The sequence below is a fragment of the Pinus tabuliformis genome, chromosome 9, assembly GCF_031772625.1.
Source record: "Pinus tabuliformis cultivar Carrire ecotype Pingquan chromosome 9, CPIR1, whole genome shotgun sequence".
Lineage (NCBI taxonomy): Eukaryota > Viridiplantae > Streptophyta > Pinopsida > Pinales > Pinaceae > Pinus > Pinus tabuliformis.
The window spans coordinates 684,083,783-684,105,854 of record NC_142307.1 but is presented as its reverse complement, the minus strand read 5'-3'; the positions used below and the strand labels follow the sequence as shown (position 1 = coordinate 684,105,854).

Below are 22,072 nucleotides of genomic sequence, written 5' to 3'. Positions count from 1 at the left end.
CAACTTTTGCACCGAAAATGGAATTCAAATGCAACATACTGTTCCATACACTCCACAACAAAATGGTGTAGCTGAAAGGAAAAATCGCACCTTAAAGGAAATGGCTAATTGTATGCTGCAATCTAAAGGACTCAGTCTTAGTTTTTGGGCCGAAGCAATTAATTGTGCAAATTATATAATCAATCGCACTCCTACTAAGGTTCTAGAGAATATCACTCCAGAAGAAGCTTGGAGTTCCATTAAACCAGATGTAAGTCACTTTCGTGTGTTTGGAAGTGAAGCATGGGCCCATATTCCAGATGAAAAGCATAAAGCCTTAGAACCTAAGAGTGAGAAATGTACTTTTGTTGGATATTCTGAAGATGTAAAAGGCTATAGACTTATTCCATTTAAGTCCAAAAATGTTATCATTAGAAGAGATGTAAAATTTGATGAAAATAAATCGGCCTGCGAGCCTAGTCCGGCGGATGTGCCACCTCTTCCTATCTCTTCTATCTTTGAAAACATTTCTTCTTCTGATGATGAAAGCGAGGATGATAATCCTCCCCACCTTCTCAGGATCCTCAACTTCCAAGATGGGTCCGTGCTACTCGGGATGCAGCAGGTGATCTTGCCGGTGATCCTACAGATCAGCGACGTACACGTTCTCAGTTTGAAAGAGCCTCTTCTTTACTGGCTCAAGCTCCAGTAAATCATGATCCTGACACTTTTGCAGAAGCTTCAGGCCATCCACATTGGGAAACAGCTATGAATGAAGAATATCATTCATTGATGACAAATGATACATGGGATCTTGTTCCTCTACCAAAGGGACGCAAACTTGTTAGATGCAAATGGGTTTACAGAACCAAGTATGGACCAGATGGGAAAGTTGATAAACATAAAGCTCGTCTAGTTGCTAAGGGCTTTTCACAGGTTGAAGGCATTGACTACACTGAAACCTTCTCTCCAGTTGCCAAAATGAACTCTATCCGCCTTGTTCTTTCCCTTGCTGCCTCTTTAAAATGGGAAGTCCATCAAATGGATGTTAAATCTGCCTTCTTGCATGGGGACTTGCAGGAAGAAATCTATATGGAACAACCCATTGGCTTCATACAAACAGACTCCAGCCTCGTTTGTCGACTTAAGAAATCCCTTTATGGCCTCAAGCAAGCTCCTCGAGCTTGGTATGCCAAAATGGATAGCTTTCTTTTAGAATCTGGCTTTTCTAGGTGTCATTCTGACAATACTGTCTACACCAAGAAAGTGGGCAACTCTCTCATCATCCTTGTTCTTTATGTTGATGATCTTATTCTTACTGGTAGTGATCCCAACCTTATAAACCATGTGAAGTCCAGCCTTAAAAAGAAATTTGAAATGACAGACTTAGGACACTTACACTATTTTCTCGGTCTTCAAGTCTTGCAATCCCAAGAGGGTATTTTCCTTTCCCAGTCCAAGTATGCTTGTGATATTCTTCGTCATTTTCACATGGAAGACTGTAAGCCAGCCACTTCTCCCTTTCAGTCTGGAGTCAAACTTTCAGTCTCTTGTACTTCTCCTGAAGTTGATGCTACCTTATACCGTCAACTTGTCGGAAAACTCTTGTATTTAACCCATACTCGTCCTGATCTTTCCTTTGCTGTTGGCCTTGTTGCTCGTTTTATGCAAAACCCCCGTGAAAGTCATTGGAAAGCAGCTAAAAGAATACTTCGTTATGTTCGAGGTACAGTACAGTTTGGGATTCATTACAGTGCCAAAGCAGCTCCTCTGTTAGTTGGTTTCACTGATTCTGATTGGGCTGGTGACCTTGATGATCGGAAGTCTACTGCCGGTTATGTCTTCACTCTTGGTTCAGGACCTATTACATGGGCTTGTAAGAAACAGGCTGCCATTTCTCTTTCGTCAGCAGAAGCAGAGTATCGTGGTGCCGTGGAAGCTAGTAAGGAAGCCTTGTGGCTTCGTCAGATCCTATCAGAGTTTGGCTTTGAGCAGCAGCATCCAACCACACTTTGGTGTGATAATCAAAGTGCCATTCAGCTATGCAAAGATCCAGTCCAGCATCAGCGCAGCAAACACATTGAACTACACATGCACTTCATCAGAAAGCTCATTCATGACCATGTTCTTGAAGTGCAATATTGTCCAACAGATGATCAGGTTGCAGACATCTTCACAAAGGCTCTCACAGAGGCGAAGTTCACTAAACTTCGATATATGCTTGGAGTTCAGGAAGTTGTCACTAAGGGGGGATAGGCTCTAGTGCCTCCTTCCTTCTCCTATTGTGTCATATTTGTAAATCCTTCAATCCTATCCCAAGTTGTTCTTAAGGGGGGATGTTAGGATATTCCGACACATAGGATATAGTTAAGTTCAACTTGGTCTAGTATAGAGTTAGGTTAGAGTTAGGTAAAGTGTGTTTCTTTACCGTTGTACATTTTGTAACTTACAATCCGACGGTCACGATATGTAGTGATCCGACGGTTCACTCTCACCTCGGTATTACCGACACTTGATCCGTGGCTTGACACCCGATTGGTCCATGAGTTCTATTTAAAGCGCATGGAGGGTCATTGTTCGGGTAATCCGTGCATGAGAGAAGCTTATGTAAATTTTCATTCTTTGATTAATAAATTGTCTGTACCCACGTTGGGACAGGCCGTGGACTGTTTCCCTCCTTGCACTCTGAGGGTTTTAACCACGTCAAAAATACTGGTGTATTGATTTGAGATCTGGTTGTGAGCGGTGTCCTCTTGGTATTCTTTCTGAGGAACTTACCCTGTAAATTCCTACAGGTTGGATGTCATTTATTGAACATAGGGGGTTTAGTTGTTGAACAACACAACAGTTATGACTGACATACATTTCCTTTTATCATGTGCAGGTAGGGATATTTATTTGGGATACAAAGCTTCAGATGAGTGGGGGTTGAAGTGACTGCTACTTTGTACTTCTGGAATAGACCATTTTGGAAGCATTTATGGTTTTAGCTGTTTTCTAGTTGGGTCAATATGGTTTGCATTCTTAAGTAGTAAGATACTATTTATGGACTACTGTGGGCCCAGTCAATGTATGGGGAAATTTTGGATATAAATTAATACTTATTTATAATTAATGTTATTTATCTTTGTTTAAATATTAGTTTCAAAAGTCTCAATTTATGGTGGTTTGATGGGAGGAGTACTATATCAATTACTGGTCCCTGCACAACATTAAGAATCTCTCCTCTATATTACATAATAAATAATTTATGAATTAAAAACAAATAAATTACAAATTAAAAATCCAAAAAATAATAAAACTTAAATTCATTCCATATATTACGTAATAAATAGTTTAGGAATTAAAAATCTTAATATTTGAAACTCATTTCATAAAAACATATTTATAACTTTCAATGAGTTCCCTCTATTCCTCGTTTTTAACCACAATCTCACAGTTCGGGAGCTTTCTAAGCTCATCAGGGATTTTTATCGAATTACAACCGTGAAGATTTAGATACTTCAGATTTTGAAGTTCTCCTAGTGTAGAAGGCAACGATTTTAGATTTTTACAGAAGTTAAGATACAAAAATTGAAGATGTGAAAGATTACCTATTTCGTCAAGTATATCTTCAATCTCACTGAAACCCAAAAACAGGAATTCGAGGTGTGTCAATTGCCACAATGATGTTGGCAGAGATCGTATGGCCGTGCCATGAAAATCTAATACCCTCAAAGAGGTGAGGTTCAGTAAAAATACTTCTGGAATTTCTTTCAATCCCTCATTTTCTCCCACGTATAAAGAAACTAATTTGGGGCATCTCAACTCCTTTGCTGGCAAAAACTTAATATCATTGCCCAAAACTGATATTCGCCTGCAATTTTCTGAACCTGGGATGTCAGGGAAATGTTGAAGACTTTGACGTGCCCTCAATACACAATTCTCCTCATTTTCTGCAATATAAATAGCCATGTCATGGAGGACATCATGGACATTGATAACACCGTCTTCCACCTGGAACAAGCTGCGATTTACAAGTAACTTTACATAGCTCTCGGCCGTCTTTAAGACATAGCCATAGTTGGCATCTTCTTTGGTTTTAACTAGGCCTTCTGCGATCCATAGTTGCGCCATCGCTTCCACTGGTATAGCAGCATCTTCAGTAAACATGGCAAAGAGAAGAAAACAGTTTTTCAAGTTAGCATCGGGCAGACTGTCGTAGCTCCATCTCAATCGCTGATACAAATCTCGATTAATTCGAGGATGGGTGATTGGAAAATTTAAATCCACTTTTTGCATTTGATTTAAGGCAAGCTCCCACTCATCTACAGCTGCGTTGCCCATCATAGTTGAGGCTATTACATTTATTGCCAAGGGTAACCCTTTACACTTGTCGGCTACCTGGCGCGCAATATTCTCTACATTCTTCGGAACATGGCCGTCTTCGAAAGCTACTTTTAAAAACAACTCCCAGGCCTCCTCTCTTCGTAAGGGTTGTATTTCCATGCCCTGTTTTGCATTCATCTCTTGAATCAGATCTCTATTTCGAGTTGTGAATAAAAGTTTGCTCCCTTTGTTATTGCCAAACTGCACGCCCAATTCTTTCAGAGAGAGTGCCCTCCACATGTCGTCTAAAACCAAAAAGAATTTCTTGGTGTTCAAATATGCACACAACTTCATCTTCCTCATATCACCGGAACAGTTGGTCAGATCTAAATTAATTGCAGAAGCAATATCATTTTGTATTTGCAGAATTGAAAATTGAGCAACTGTAGCCCAAATGACATGATCAAAAACACCGCTAACCTTGTAGGTGTTGTAGACCTTTTTAAGCAACGTTGTTTTTCCAACACCACCCATACCGTACACACCAATTACGCCAACATTTGGACCTTCGGAAACCCAACTCTGTAGCTGCGTCTCGGCAGATTCAATTCCCAACCCGACCAATCCGGTGTCAGGTTCGTCCTGAAGTAGTGCGTCTGCCTGTTGTGGTGCCGCAGACACAATCTGTTGAGCACTGCAAAACACGGAAAAATCGGTTCGAAACTGATCATGGAGGTCACGAATAGTACTGTTCCACTCTCGGATTTGCTTAAAGACTTTGGGCTTGCAAAAGAGGCAGTCATTGCACTGCTGCAACCACGGGCGTTGTGAGCGATGGATCAACTCTCTGGCCTCTCCAACTTTGCGTTGCATCCTTAGCAAACAATTCTTCAGAGAATCCGGTGCCTCCCTCTGCTGATGTTGGAACTGAGAGCTAATATCAAGCAAGAGGCTCTTCATACGATATAACTGCTCTTCCAGAAGCTCACGGTTGTCATCCAAATTAAATATATCGTCTATCTGTTGAATAAGTTGTTGGGTGATTGGAACAAGAATAGCGCTGCTAATGGTATTGCCTGCGGCTCCGGTTACAGTATCCATTGTTTGGACCAACAGCAAGTGAGATTAAAGCAGCATATCAGACGAAATTAGAGTATACTAGAAGAGAGCATGAATTATTAAAAAAATACAGGAGGGCAGCTTATGAATATAACAAGAAGCAGCAAACAATGACAGAAGGAGACGTCCATCGGAATGATATTGATGGAAATGTATGAAGGCTCTCCTCAGAAGCAAAGCCACCATTCATTCACCGTGTGATGCTAAACGCTAAAATTCATTTAATAGCGAGGATGCAAATATGGCCATTGTGAGTTAGGTTCAGTGGAGGGTCCACCTAAGTTAATGATTGACATTGACGTTGTCTTCTACATGAATCACAAATTGACATTGATGTTGTCTTCCACATGAATCACAAAGTTAAAAGAGGACCATTTTTAACTAGATTGTGTGTGGGTGCCATGGTCAGTAACAAAATTGATTATTTACCTTGCTTTTGATTATCCAATCACACAGAGACCATTTTTAATTAAATTGTGGGTTCGTCTCATGCAAATGCTCATTAACAAAATCAATTATTTACTTTGCTAATTGATTTTGCTTTGCACATCGTTTACGTGTACAATATTTGAGAGTGGTGGAAGGACGTTAATGAATGCTTGACTTGCATATTGCTTTCTGTTATCTTTAAATATTACAGCAAGTAAACGAAAACTTTTTAGAGTCGGTGAGAGAAAGGGAGAGTAAGACCGAATATTACCGCAAGGAAACGAAAACTTTTTAGAGTCGGCGAGAGAAAGGGAGAGTAAGACCGCACAAGAAAAGGTTATCCGTGTAAAACGACTTTCAATGCAATTGTTCACTATCAAACCACCCAACCCAGAATAGGTAGAAAAGGTTATCCTTATTTCAACAAGTGTAAAGCGATTTTCAATGAAGTTGTTCACTATCAAACAATTCAGTAGAGGTAAATATCTATACTGAACTATTCAGTAGAGGTAGATATCTAAATTCAGTGTAGGTAGATATTTAGAATTTCGATGAATGAAATATTTTAGATAAAAAAAAATATAATATTAAAATATATAACATATTAATATTAGCACAATCAGATTTATCAATCATTATATAAATTATATATATAATCACATTTTCCAATATGATTGATATAGACGGATAAACTTATATTAACCATATTAATAATTATTATGTATATTTTTTTAAAAACAAATTATTTAGGATTATTAATAACTATATAAATAATAACAACGATATTCTTATATATTTATATATTTATGGTTATTATTTAATAATAATAATAATAATAATAATAATAATAATATATAATTATTATTATAATAATATTATTAGTAATATTTTTTTTTTTTTCTAAGTAAAGTCTAAGTCTATATTAAGGTAAGAGAATATTTACAAAGATTATATCATCCGAGGGGGGCGTGGCCAGCCCTCTGACAAAACCAACTGAAACAGACTATCTTTCCAGTGAGACCACTTTGTCCATGTGAGTTCTTCGGACAGCGGACAGACAAAACACAGACTTTGTAAAGCCTACAAACGCTAACCTTTGACACAGTACTGATTAGAGACAAACCGCTAAGCGGAGGCAGAGTAGTAGAACTGAGGACGACCAGACTGAGAACCAGCAAATACATAGAAAACTTTAAACAAAAACCTGGAGAAGTTGAACCAAGTAGACTCAGGAAGGGTGGCTCGGCGACCCCGGTGGATTCCTCAGCTCCGGACTAGGCGAATCGAGCCAGATAACCAGCTCCTCGTCACATCGAAGCTGCCCATCCGAGCCTGGCTGAACCGAATCTTGGCACCCTCGTCTATCCTGAGTAGCATTACCCGGAGGTGGAATTTCCTGCACCGACATGGCCTGAGTCGAATTCGTCTGGACCGGAGCCTGCGGAGGCTGTTCATCCGGCGCGACGGCAGCCAGGGGCCGTGGGACTCGATACACCCTCCCGAGCATGTCCCCCAGTAAAATTTCACTGCTCTGAAGGTTCGCGGAGGCCGGAGAAGATGAAGAGAGATCTGCGGGAGCCGCCTCTGAGAGATAAACCGAAAAGTTAAGAATGACATCTGACCGCAAGAGTCTTCCAGGAATTCGAAGGCGAATTGTCTGGTAAGAGTCCGGCAGAAGCAGAAATTCCTCCTCGGAGCTGGAGGACGAAGGGTCCATGGTAGCCATGGGAGCGACAGGCTGCTGCTCCTCCTCCTCATACACAATGCGGATACCAGATCTACCTCCTCGACGAGGCACTCCTCTGCTGCGTGCCATACTTCCTAAGGCGAGGGCAATGAAACTCTGCTCCACCACCCTGAGTCGACCCTCCGGAGAAGTGTCTTGCCAAAAACGAACTTCAAATTGCTTGCTCTGGTCCTGGCGTGACTGGTACTGCCCCCTATATAGCCAGTTCATAACCTCCATCGCCGGCAGAGGACAAGGATGCCTCATCCTTGCGCAATCCAATTTCTGAGCAGGCGCGTTCGACTTAAAGGCTCTGTCCTTCCAGAACTGCAACTTATTAATGACTATTAACATGGTTAATGAATTGAACCCAATCTCCCTTGCCTTAAATGGTATGCCCATCAAATCAAGCTCGTCCCAGGTGTTGAGACAAGTGCCTGCATTGATGGCACGTTAGTTTCACCCGCATCCGGGCGTATTATTAGTAATATTAATTAACAATAATAATCTTAATAATAATAATTATTTAATAATAACAATAATTATTTTAGTAAATGTGGTTGATATACCCATAAGGCTTTATTTCTAAATATGACAAAAACCATTGATAAATATATAATTAAAAATACAATAGCAATAATAATAATTTATTACTCATTTTTTATTATTATAAGTGTTAAATAAATAATTACTTATTTTATTAAAAATAAATAATTTTTACTATTGTTTTTAGAAAAATATAAATATTTTTATTTTATGAGTTATAACAAAAATAATAATATTAATAATAATAAAAACAACAATAATAAAAATGAAAATGAATAAATAATAGTAAAATGGTTAATTATTGTTAAATAACAATAATACTTATTTATCAAATTCAAGCTTTTGTGATCCATATTTTGATTTGAAAACAATTTCGGAAGAAATCACATGGTAGATTTGGGCCGACGCTTTTTGAACCAAGCAGTGTGGTTCATCATCAGGACAAGTTATCTTGGCCTGATGATGAACCACACTGGTTGGTTCAATCTACCATGTGATTTCTTTCGAACTTGTTTTCAAATCAAAATATTTATTTATTTCTATATTCAAGCTTCTGTGATCCATAATGAATTAAGCAAAGTCTTTCGGTAGAAATCACATAAGAGAAATTTTTGGCTGATGCGTTTCGAACCAACAAGAGTGGTTCATCATCAGAACTAGTTGAAGAGGCGGACCATGGAAAAAGCTTAAATAGAGACCAATGTAGAGACATAATTTCATGTAACGACTATATTTGAACTATAATATTTAAATTATGATATTAATTTGTTAATATATTAAAAACAAATATTATTAAGTAACGGTTATATTAAACAGCTAGTTTTTGAAAAATAATATTTTTAATAATGATATTAGTTTATTAATTTATTAAAAAAAATTAATAAGTAATTGCTAGTTTTAGAAAAATAATATTTAAATTATGATATTAGTTTATTAATTTATTAAAAACAAATATTAATAAGTAACCACTATATTAAACAACGACATTTTGATAAACAATAGTTAAATTAATTAAAATAATAATAATAATCAAAGTCAAACTCTAAAGGAGGGATGTAAAAATTTATAAAAATGAGTCAAGACCCTAATCGAGATCAGAGCATTTGATAAATTAAATAATTAATGGAAAAAAAATAATATATAAACAAGTCAAAATATATATATATATATATATATATATATCGATATATAAAGAAAAATAGAAACATATATATATATATATATACCCAAAGAAAAGTAATCAATAAATAAAACAGGGTCAACAATAAAATATGGGGTTGAGGCCCATTAAACAAATAACAAAAATACTAAAAGGAGTTAAGAACTAATATGACGACAAAATACATAAAAAACATGAAGGATCAAGAAAATAAACTCTAATGAAGAATAAATCAACAAAAATACTATAAAAGGGATGCCAATACCTACATAGATAAACAAACAAACAAAATAAATCCCAAAAAGAAGCCTAAAAAAAAAAACTAGGAGGACAGGACACGGACCCAACTTCTACTAATATTCAAACCATCATCTCTATTCAAATTATTGGGTCTTTTTTCAATTTCTAGGGCCTCCCTCAATTTACGATGATGGAAATGACTAACCCTAGCAATGACTTGGGCCTCCTCAATGCAAATGTGATGCTTAGATTTATCAACATGCTCCACCAGAGTAGAGGAGCTGGTCCTGCCATGCTTGATGTCAGCAACATGCTCACGAATCCTTTGATTAATCGAGCAATCAATCTGACCAATGTAGGGAGTCCCACAAGAGCATGGGATAACATAAACACCCTTCATATTCTTGGGGTCCACTGGGTCTTTTACAGATATAAGGGAGCTTCGGATGGTATTTAAAGGCCTAAAGGTTGAAGCCACCTTATGCTTCCTTAGGACCCTTGCAATCTTGTGAGTGGTCACTTGGATAAAAGGAAGATGAACACTAGAAAATTGATCCTTGGTATCTTTCTTAGCACTAGGACCTATTTCAGCTCTCAGGAAAGCCTTAGTACATTGGTGTCTACTATACCCATTATTAAAGAAAACACTTAGGAGATGTGTTTTCTCTTCATTGAGATGGTTCTCATCAGAAACTCTCAACGCTCTAGTCGCTAAGGTGTTGAGAACACCAAGATTTTGAGTTGGGAAATGATGAGAATTAACATGAAGATATTGTTCCGTATGAGATTTATTACGAAATACCTGATGAGAGAAAGAGCCATTATCATTCATTGAGAGGAGGATGTCAAGGAAGGGAAGACTACCATTACATTCAAATTCCATGGTGAACTTTATAGAACTAGATTGATTGTTAAGATGGAGGAAAAATAGTTCCAAATTTTCTTTACCATGGGACCAGATGACACAAGTGTCATCCACAAACCTCTTCCACATCTTAGGCAGAAGACGAGAAGAACATAAGGCCTTTGATTCAAAATCCTCCATGAATAGATTAGCTGTCACAGGGGAGAGGGGGGAACCCATGGCGACACCGCAAGTTTGCTCATAGAATTCCCCATCGAATGAAAAGAAAGTAGAAGGAAGACAAATACCAACTAAATAAGCTGTATCAGGATCTGTGATGTGTTTGATGACTTCGATGGCCTCATTGATAGGGATATTAGTGTATAGGGAGACCACATCGAAGCTCACAAGCTTGTCATCTGGATCAAGCTTGAAACTCTTTAACTCATTAACAAATGATGCAGAGTCCTTGACGAAGGAATATGTATGGCCAACAAGGGGCTTAAGCTTCTGGGCTAAATATTTAGCAAGAAGATAAGTTGGCCCTCCTATCATGTTGAAAATGGGTCTTAGAGGAGCCTCTTCCTTATGAATCTTTGGAAGACCATAGATTCTAGGGGTAAGAGGGAAACTTTCAATAAGCTTATGACTGAACGAGCTCACCGAGCTAGTAGCCTTTAAAACAAGAGCCACACTTTTGGAAATATTCTTCATGGGATCTTTGTTGAGTTTCCCGTAGCTCCCGCTATTATGGAGGTGGTCCAACATCTTCCGACGGTAATCATCTTTATCAAGAATAACCACAACACCACCTTTGTCTACTTTGAGAACAACAATATTCTTATTATTGTTTAACGATTTGAGAGCATCAAACTCAGGTTTGCTGATGTTGTTCTTGGGGGGCTTTTCCTTTCTGAGGACAACCACACAGTCTTGACTAATGATATCTTTAGTGACGTCTAGTAAGTCTCTAGTACCATATTCAATTTCACAGATGATATCGTCGACCGAAATATTTCTAGGAGCAAGAGAAAAATTTAAACCTTTCTCCAAAAGACTAAAAATAGGGGGATCAAAAGAAAAGCTAGAGAGCTTGACAACCCTATTACTAGAAGAGGAAAGAAAATTAGAACAAACAATATTATCCAATCCTAGAGTCTTATTACCTATCCTATTATTATTACAATTATCAAAATTGAAAATAGAGTCACTAACCTCATTAATATTATTATTATTATTAAGCCCAATGATATTATTATTATTATTATCGAAGCATAAATTATTATTGCTATTCCTAATATTATTATTCCTATCTGAGGTGAAAAATGCAGTCACTATTATTATTATTACTATTAAACCAATTAGTATTAGTATTATTATTATTATTCAATTGAATATTATTATTAATAGAACCACTTCCATTATTTTTGAAACCAACAAAGCCAAAGAAGAATTAACAAACAATGAACTTGAGGGAATCCGACCCGGAGAATACGAGATTGTTCCAGCTTCATCTTCGATGGCGGAAGGGTGAGAAACATCGTCAACCCAAGATCGGAGAGCAAATATATGATTAGAATTAATTTTGCTTCTAGAAGGACCATGAAAGAAACTAGACTCATTAGACTTTGAGATCAATTTCTTCTAGAGCTTACTGAACTTCTTGGACTAATTTAGTCGTTTAATATAACCGTTACTTAATAATATTTGTTTTTAATATATTAATAAATTAATATCATAATTTAAATATTATAGTTCAAATATAGTCGTTACTTGAAATTATGTCTCTACATTGCTCTCTATTTAAGCCTTTGCCATGGTCTATGTCTTCATCTGGTCCTGATGATTTACCACACTTGTTTGTTCGAAACGCGTCGGCCAAAAATTTCTCTTATGTGATTTCTACCGAAAGACTTTGCTTAATATTTATTTACTTAAATATTGGTAAATAATAATAATATGAATATTAATTAATTAAATAATAATAATAATAATTAATTATTTGCCACAATGTGACGTTGGATCATGGTTGATTGATCCAAATTGGATCCTAGAACACTCTCCAAGTTTTCACGAACAATTCAAAAATTATGCCAAAGGTTACAAAGCTTGTGCATATCAAGCTTATCGAAGGTATCCTAGTAACAGTTGCAATTTGTGGTCAGCGCGGAGCAACGAGGACCGTCGGTCAAGCACGCAGACCGTCGGCCCATGGTAATGCGCGCTATCGCAAATTAGTAGAATCAGAGGCCATTTCGAGAAACGGGGGTCGTTTCTGATATGCGATTAGTGACAAGTCGCTGATTGCATATCACAGGGAAATCCCCTCAAAGAAGGAAAGGCCGCAAGCAATCAGAACCGAAATATCATAAAATGCAACGGATATTGTTCCAATTCCGTCAGAAGCGAGATTCCACAAAACCAGCAGGATATTGGAGGGGCTTCGAGCGGTAAGCGGTTTCAACGGAGTTCCACCCGATGCCATACAACGAGCACCATGCATCCCGGGGAAGAGAGAGAGAACTGCTCACATCGGATGGGTAAACATCATGTTACTTAGCCACCCGATATGAACGATGACCGATGGATCTGGGGTCCCCAGTTCAACGACGGAGGCGCGTTCCGATGGATGACCGGATTTGACAAGGTTATGAAGCGAGGTCACATAGGATTTGAAGTCCGATATGGATGATGCGTTGGCAGAAGGTCATGTTTCGTGGGCATTCTTGGAGTTAATGGAAAAAACTGTCGTTTCAAATATGTCCAAGAGAAATGACACTCATCTATTAGGAAATAGGTGGCCACCTCCCTATGAGGCATTATACAGTGACTGATTACGCAGGACAGAGGGATTCAAATGGACAGAGGCAGGGGAATCGGAAAGCCGGGAAGCAAAAACGAACAGTTAGAAAGTAGATTGGCTTAAAAGCCACAAACTGATAGAGTTGAGTAAGTAGTAAGCTAAGAGCAGAGACCAGTAGGCAGTAAGCCGAAAGTAGAGAGAAGAAGCCGAGCTAACCTACAGAAAGCAAAGGTAGCATCGAGTCAGGATTAAGACAGAGACAGAGAGAGTCAGAGAGTCTGTGTACTCCAGAGACGACTTGAGAGGTTCAAGCGAACTCCTCTGTATATGCCTGTCATGTATGAGTCTTAGATTGGGCTCATACTACTATGACCAATAGAAGTCTAGAGTCAGTAAGGAGTGTTTTTGTACTCCAGAGACTTGGGGGGTCCGAGTACAGTCTTGCTGATTTATATTTGTTGTGTGAGACTCAAATTGAGCTCACTATTGTAAAAACTCTACTTGAAAACATAATAGATAGTCCACCACTGAAGGCTAGACCAGGAGACGTAGCCCAGGAGTATTGGGTGAAATCCTTATTAAACTTGTTGTGTTTATATGTTTGCCTGTTATGTTTTCTTTAACTGCTTCATTGCCTGTGTATTTCGCAATCTTATTGATTCGTTGCATAAAATAACATAGGCACATCCATGCACATGAGTCTATAATACCTTATTAATTATCTTAGATCAATTCCAGATCAAGTGGTATCAGAGCTCTAGGTTGCTAAGGTTAGACAAGCTTGTGCTAGATTTTTTTGTTGAATGCTAACTAGGACAAAGCTTAAATTAGGAGAAGGAGAGTTGGTTGAAGCTAACCCAGAAATTGGAAGAGTCTATCCCAGGAGGAAAATGGCAGAAGAAAGTCCCTTGGAATCAAACTCCCAGTTCATGGACAGTTTCATGACCATGAGAGCCATGGTAGAAGAAATGTATAGAGAATTCAAGAAAGGGAGAGGTGAAGATTCTTCAACCTCCAAACCAAATAAAGGAGTAGAAGTACCTCTTCTAGTTGCCCACCCAGAAGGCAAAGGAAAAGAGGAAAAGCCCTCTCCACCATCTCCCCTAGCATCACCTTCATCATCATCTTCTTCACATAAAGAAAGCCCTGAAAAGAAAAAGAAGAAACCTTCTTTGATTAAATTAGATGTGAAGTTTGATTTTCCAGTTTATGATGGAGAATTGAATGTAGAAAAGCTAGATAACTGGATTAGACATATTGATGTATATTGCAGAGTGAAAAACATCGATTCAGAAAGGAGAAAGATTTAGCTGGCTAACCTACGCCTTGGAGGCACCACCCTGGTATGGTGGGAAGGCAGAACATAAGTTGATTTGAAGAAGCATGGTAAAATTATTTCTACCTGGAATGAATTTGTTTTTGCCATAAAAAAGCAATTCTATCCACTAGCTTATATGCAGCAAGCGATGATGAGTTCACAAACTCTTCACCAATTAAAAGGGAAAAGTGTACAAAGCTACACCCAAGAACTTAGAAAAAGAGATTTGATTCTAGGAATTTCTTTAGACTCACCCGAAACTTTGCTGAAGTATATAGGTAGTCTACACAGCTATTTAAAGCACAACATTATCATGTTTAACCCTACTAGCATAGATGAGGTATTTGTTTAGGCTACACATCTAGAGGCTAGGGGCAAGAACGTGAACCCAGAAGTTAGGGGATCATCAAAACCCACTGCAAGTAAGAACAAGGAAAAGAGAAAGCAGAAACGGAAAGAGAGGAAGACAAATGCTGTACAAAAGACCAAACCTTCATGCACTCACTACAAGAAGGATGGGCATGACGATGAACATTGCTGGATTCTGCATCCGGAGCTGAGGCCCAAGAAGTTCGATGGAAAAAATAAGAAGACTGCTGCAACTATTAAGAAGGATTTGGGGTCAGACTCAGGGGATGAAACAACAATCATAGCCACGGGTATAAAAGGTAAAAATTATGAAGCATCTACTAGAAATTCTACACAATCTACTGATAATGAAGAAAATGAGAGGAAAAGACATGAGATTTTTCATATTAGAGTTATTTCCAAGCATCAAAAGACTGATACTTTGTTTGATAGTGGCTCACAAGTAGACTTAATTTCTGAAGTAATTGTAAAGAAGTTGGGATTACTAACCACACCTCACAAGAAGCCATATCCATTCGGTTGGGTATATGATAAAGCAAAGCTACAAGTGACTAGACAATGTAAACTTAGGTTTTCTTTTGGGTCAACATTTGTAGACGAGGTTGAGTTAGATATTGTTCCCTTGGATATATGTGGAATTGTTTTAGGAAGTCCTTACTTGTATGATAGAAAAGCCATTTTCTATAGAGCTGAAAACAAGTATCAACTCGTTAAAGATGGAATTGAATATATTGTAAGAGCTCATAAACTCAAGAATAATTATACTCTCATAAACTCAGGGCAGATGAAAAGAATTGTAAATTCATGCAAACAATTTTTACTGATGGTTGTAAAGGAAAAGAAACCTGATGAAACCAATGTATTTGAGGGCTATAATGCTAAACAGCAAGCCGATTTAGAAAAAGTTGTTTCAAAATATGATATGCTATTTCAAGAACCTAAAGGTCTGCCACCCAAAAAGGAAATAGTACATGATATTAATTTGCAGCAAGATGCTCCATTGCCTAACATCGGAATGTACAGGTTGTCCGCTTTAGAGAATGTAGAAATCAAGAAGCAGGTACAGGAGCTGCTCAAGAAAGGGTTCATAAGACCTAGCACATCACCATGTGGGTCTCCAATCGTCTTGGTGAGAAAGAAAGATGGCTCATGGAGAATGTGCATTGATTACCGAGCACTGAATAAAATAACAATAAAAAATCGTTATCCCCTTCCTCGCATAGATGATCTATTAGATCAGTTGAAAGAAGCTTTTTACTTTTCCAAGTTGGACTTGCATAGTGGCTACCATTAGGTCAGAGTTGCAAAGCAAGATGCATGGAAGACTTCTTTCAAAACAAAGCAGGGATTGTATGAGTAGTTAGTTATGCCTTTTGGCTTAACTAATGCTCCTGCTACTTTCATGAGAGTAATGAATGATGTACTCAGGCCTTTTATTGATGATTTTGTCATTGTATATCTAGATGACATTCTTGTATTTAGTAAAACATGGGAAGAACATTTGAAGCATGTAAAGAAGACTCTAGATGTTTTGAAAAGAGAAAATCTTTATGTTAAGCTATCAAAATGTGAATTTGGCAAAACATCTCTGAATTATTTGGGTCATATTGTAGGGGGTGGTGAATTGAAGATAGATCCCTCTAAGGTTGCAGTCATTGTAAACTGGCCTAAACCAAATCTGCTACAAAAGTTAGAAGCTTCCTAGGAGCAGCACAGTATTGGAGAAAGTTTATTGCTAACTTTTCCTTGATTACAGCTCCCTTACATGCTTTAACAAGATTGAACAAGGTGTTTCAGTGGGGAGGCAAACAACAGAAATCCTTCGACACCTTAAAAGAAAATATTAGTACAACACCAGTACTAGCACTGCCCGATCTTCAAAGACACTTTGACAAATGCCAGTGACTATGCCATGGGAGCAGTGTTGATGCAACACAATAAATCCATATGTTATCATTATGAGACATTTAATTCTGAAGTAGTTAATTATCACACATATGATAAAGAATTGTATGCATTAGTACAGAGTGTGAAAAAGTGGAAACATTATCTAATGGGAAAGGAGACAGTTATACATACTAATCTTCAACCACTTCAATATTTACGCTCACAAATTAAGTTGTAGCAATCAAGACACTATAGGTGGATGGGTTTTCTAAAACGGTTTCATCTTGTCATCAGATATAAAAAGGGCATACACAATAAAGTTGTAGATATGTTGTCCAGACCAATCATAAATGCATCTACTATACTTAAGCATAACTCAGTATTGCATGAAAGCTACATTGAACAATATGCTCAAGATATAGATTTTAAAGATGTATATGCAACTTTAAGTCATGGAAAACAAGTAGAAGAATTGGATTATCATGTTAAGGACCAACTCTTGTATCATTTTGGAAAGTTATGCATTCCTCAAACCAAAAGAGTAAAGATAATTCGAGAAGCACACACTTCTCTAATATCAGGTCACTTTGGTGTAAGTAAAACAGTTGCACAGCTGCAAAGATTTTGTTATTGGCCAAAAATGAATGAAATAGTTTCTAGATATGTAAGAGGGTGTACCATGTGTGCTAAAAGCAAGCCCAACAATAGAAAAATAGACTTGTACGCTCCACTTCTAGTTCCTTCTCATCCTTGGGAAAGTGTTTCCATAGACTTTATTGGGGGACTGCCTAAATCTAGAAAATGTCATGACTATTTATATGTTATTGTGGATAGGTTCAACAAGATGTGTATTTTAATACCGTATAACAAATAGATTACAGTTGAAAAAACAACAAAGTTGTTCTTTCAGCATGTATGGGTTCATTTTGGATTACCCACTTCCATTATATCTGATCGAGATTCCCAATTTGATGGGAAATTTTGGTCAAGTCTGTGGGAATTGATGGACACCAGACTGAAGAAGAGCACAACCTTTCATCCACAAACAGATGGAAAAATAGAGGTGGTCAACAGGACAGTGATCCAGTTGCTTAGAGGCTATTGCAGCAAGCATCCCAAGATTTGGGATGAAAATTTGTGTTATGTGCAACATGCTTACAACCGGGCTAAACATTCTTCTACACATAGGTCTCCTTTTGAGACCTGTTTTGGTTTCACACCAAGGTCTCCCTTGGATTTTGTCTTTGGTAAAGACATAGCGGTTGATGGACACAGTGATGTGGACAAGGCAGCCAAGTTCATTGAACAAATCCAAGAGATTCACCAGGAATTATAGGAATAGTTGGAAAAGAGCCAACCCAAGTACAAGGCAAGGCATGATAAGCATCAGATTAAGTATAGTTTCCAAGTTGGTGATCAAATCTGGGTGTATATCAGAATGCAAGGTGAAGGTAAGAAGCTGAAGCCAATAAGGTATGGACCCTTCAAGATACTTGAGAAAATTGGTGAGAATGCTTTTTTCCTTGATTTGCCAGCTTACATGAACATTTATTCAGTAGTTAATGCAGAAAGATTGAGACTGTTTGAACCTTCATTAATTGAATATCCCGAAGAGCAGAGTCAATTGCCTTCTATTGATGATCTGTTTCCTAAATATCTCAATGAATGGCAGGAAGATACAATTCTGGACAAAAAGGTGAGAACTACACGCAGAGGGGATGTTGAGTACCTCAGGATTGGACTCAGAGGTTCAAAACCAACCAGTGCAAGATGGATAGAAATTGGGCAAGTGAGGAATCTATATCCTCACTTGATTGATGCTTAAAAAAAAAAACCAACTTTTGGTGGTCCAAAAGCTTTTTCAGTGGGAAAGCATGATCCAAATTGGATCCTAGAACACTCTCCAAGTTTTCATGAACTCTTCAAAAATTATGCCAAAGGTTACAAATCTTGTGAAGATCAAGCTTATCAGAGGTATCCTCGTAACAGTTGCAATTTTGGTCAGCACGGAGCAACGAGGACCTTCGGTCAAGCACGCAGATCGTCGACCCATGGTAACACGCGCTATCGCAAATTAGCAGAATCAGAGGCCATTTCGAGAAACAGGGGTCGTTTCCGATATGCGATTAGTGACAAGTCGCTAATCGCATATCGCAGGGCAAACCCCTCAAGGAAGGAAAGGTCGCAAGCAACCGGACCCGAAATATCATAAAATGCAACGAATATTGTTCTGATTTCCTCAGAAGCAGGATTCCACAAAACCAACAGGGTATCAGAGGGGCTTCGAGCGGTAAGCGATTTCAACCGAGTTCCGCCCGATGCCATACAACGAGCGCCACGTGTCCCAGGGAAGATAGAGAGAACCACTCACATCAGACGGGTAAAGATCATGTTACTTAGCCGCCCGACATGTACGATGACCGACGGATCTGGGGCCCCCAGATCAACGACAGAGGCGCGTTCCGATGGATGACCGAATTTGACAAGGTTATGAAGTGAGGTCACATAGGAGTTGAAGTCCGATATGGACGATGCGTTGGCAGAAGATCATGTTTCATGGGCATTCTTGGAGTTAACGGAAAAAACAGTCGTTTCAAATATGTCCAAGAGAACTGGCACTCATCTGTTAGGAAATAGGTGGCCACCTCCCAGTGAGGCATTATACAGTGACTGATTACGCAGGACAGAGGGATTCAAACAAACAGAGGCAGGGGAACTGGAAAGCTGGGAAGTGGAAACGAACATTCAGAAAGCAGATTGGCTTAAAAGCCACAAACTGACAGAGTTGAGTAAGCAGTAAGCTAAGGGCAGAGAGCAGTAGGCAGTAAGCCGAAAGAAGAGAGAAGAAGCCGAGCTGAGCTACAGAAGCAAAGTTAGCATCGAGCCAGGATTAAGACAGAGACAGAGAGAGTTAGAGAGTCTGTGTACTCTAGAGACGACTTGAGAGGTTCAAGCGAACTCCTTTGTATATGCCTGTCATGTATGAGTCTCAGATTGGGCTCATACTACTGTGACCAATAGAAGTCCAGAGTCAGTAAGGAGAGTCTGTGTACTCCAGAGACTTGGGGGATCCAAGTACAGTCTTGCTGATTTATATCTGTTGTGTGAGACTCAAATTGAGCTCACTATTGTAAAAACTCTACTTGAAAACATAATAGAGAGGCCACCATTGAAGGCTGGACCAGGAGATGTAGCCCAGGAGTATTGGGTGAACTCCTTATTAAACTTTTTGTGTTTATATGTTTGCCTGTTATGTTTTCTTTAACTACTTCATTGCCTGTGTATTTCGCAATCTTATCGATTCGTTGCATAAAATAACATAGGCACATCCATGCACATGAGTCTGTAATACCTTATTGATTATCTTAGATCAATTCCAGATCATTAATTATGGTTGACCATGTTTGAATTTCATATGGAGACAATCTTTGTCACAAAGTGACATTTGAGCATGCTTGACCATGGTTGACTATGATTCACCATGTTTGACCCAAAGGAATAAGAAACCATTTGGATTAATACTAAAAACACAAGATTGACAATGGTTGTCCACGATTGGCCATGGTTGACCATGTTTGATTCTATAAAACATGGTTGACCATGATAAATAAACCCAAGGGATTTATATTATAAACCCAAGGGAATAATAAACCTAAGGGATAACAATTATCAACCCAATGGATATAAAACCCTAACATCAATATTATAAACCCTAAAATAAACATGGTTGACCATGGTTGATTTCCATATAGAGACAATCATTGTCACAATCCAACGTTGGACCATGGGTGACCATGTTTTTATTCCATATTGAGACAATCTTTGTTAGAACACAACATTAGACCATGGTTGATTTCCATATCTAGCCTTGTTTGGGCATGGTTGAACATGGTTGGTTATGATTGACCATGGTTGAAAATGATTAATATTATAAAATCAATGCATTGATATTATAACCCTAAGGGATTAATACTAAAACCCTAAGGGATTATGAGCCCAAGGGAATAATATTAAACCCAAGGGACTAATATTATAAACCCAACGTATATAAACGCTAAGATAAATATTATAAACACTAGAATAAACATGATTGACCATCGTTGATTCTCATATTGAGATAATCCTTATCATAATTCGATGTTGGACCATGGTTGACATCATAATAAACCATGGTTGAGCACGAAATAATAAACCCAAGCGATTGATATTATAAACCCAAAGGAAAAATAAACCCAAGGGATTAATACTAAAATCCCAAGGGTTGATTTCCATATAGAGATAATCCTTGTCACAATGCAACGTTGGACCATGGTTAACCATGGTTGACCATGATTGATTTTCATATCGAGACAATCTTTGTCAGAACACAACATTGGACCATGGTTGAGCATGGTTTATTTCCATATCCATATGGTTTGACCATGGTTGAACATGGTTGGCTATGCTGAACCACGGTTTACGATGATTAATATTTATAAACCCAATCGATTGATATTATAAACCCAAGGGAATAACAAACCCAAGGGATTAATACTAAAATCCCAAGGGATTATGAACCCAAGGGAATAAGATTAAACCCAAGGGACTAATATTCAACCCAACGTATATAAACCCTAAGATAAATATTATACACTCTAAAATAAACATGATTGACCATGGTTGATTTTCATATTTAGACAATCCTTATCACAATGCCATGTTGGACCATGGTTAATTTTCATATCCAGACAGTCTTTGTCACAATGCGACGTTGGACCATGATTGATCATGTTTGATTTTCATACGGAGACAATCCTTATCACAATGCCATGTTGGACCATGGTTAATTTTCATATCCACACAATCTTTGTCACAATGCGACATTGGACCATTGTTGATCATGGTTGATTTTCATATCGAGACAATTTTTGTCAGAACGCAACGTTCAAACATGTTTGACCATCATCAACCATGGCTGACCATGGTTGACCATGATTGTTAATGATTGTCCTTGACTTTTATATGGAGACAATTTTTGTCATAATGTGAAATCCGAGCATGATTGACCATGGTTGAACATGATTGATATTATAAACCCATGTTAATAATAAACCCTAGGGAAACATAAACCACAAGGATTAATACTAAACCCCAAGGGATTATGAACCGAAGGGAATAATATTAAACCCAAGGGACTAATATTATAAACCCAATATTGGTAAACCCTAATATAAATATTACAAACACTAAAATAAACATGGTTTATTTTTATGGTGAGACAATCCTTGTCACAATGCGACATTCAACCATGGTTTAACATGGTTGGCTATGATTGGAAATGGTTAGCCATGATTGATATTATAAAC

At 38.0% G+C, this 22,072-nt stretch overlaps 1 protein-coding gene across 1 annotated transcript; it reads right to left on the bottom strand.

The window, feature by feature from the left end:
• Positions 1 to 3,387: 3,387 nt before the first annotated feature.
• Positions 3,388 to 5,388, bottom strand: LOC149150506 (disease resistance protein RPS5-like). The gene has a single exon (XM_089442833.1). The coding sequence runs from the start codon at positions 5,386 to 5,388 to the stop codon at positions 3,388 to 3,390; it is 2,001 nt and encodes a 666-aa protein (XP_089298959.1).
• Between the last annotated feature and the right edge of the window lie 16,684 nt (positions 5,389 to 22,072).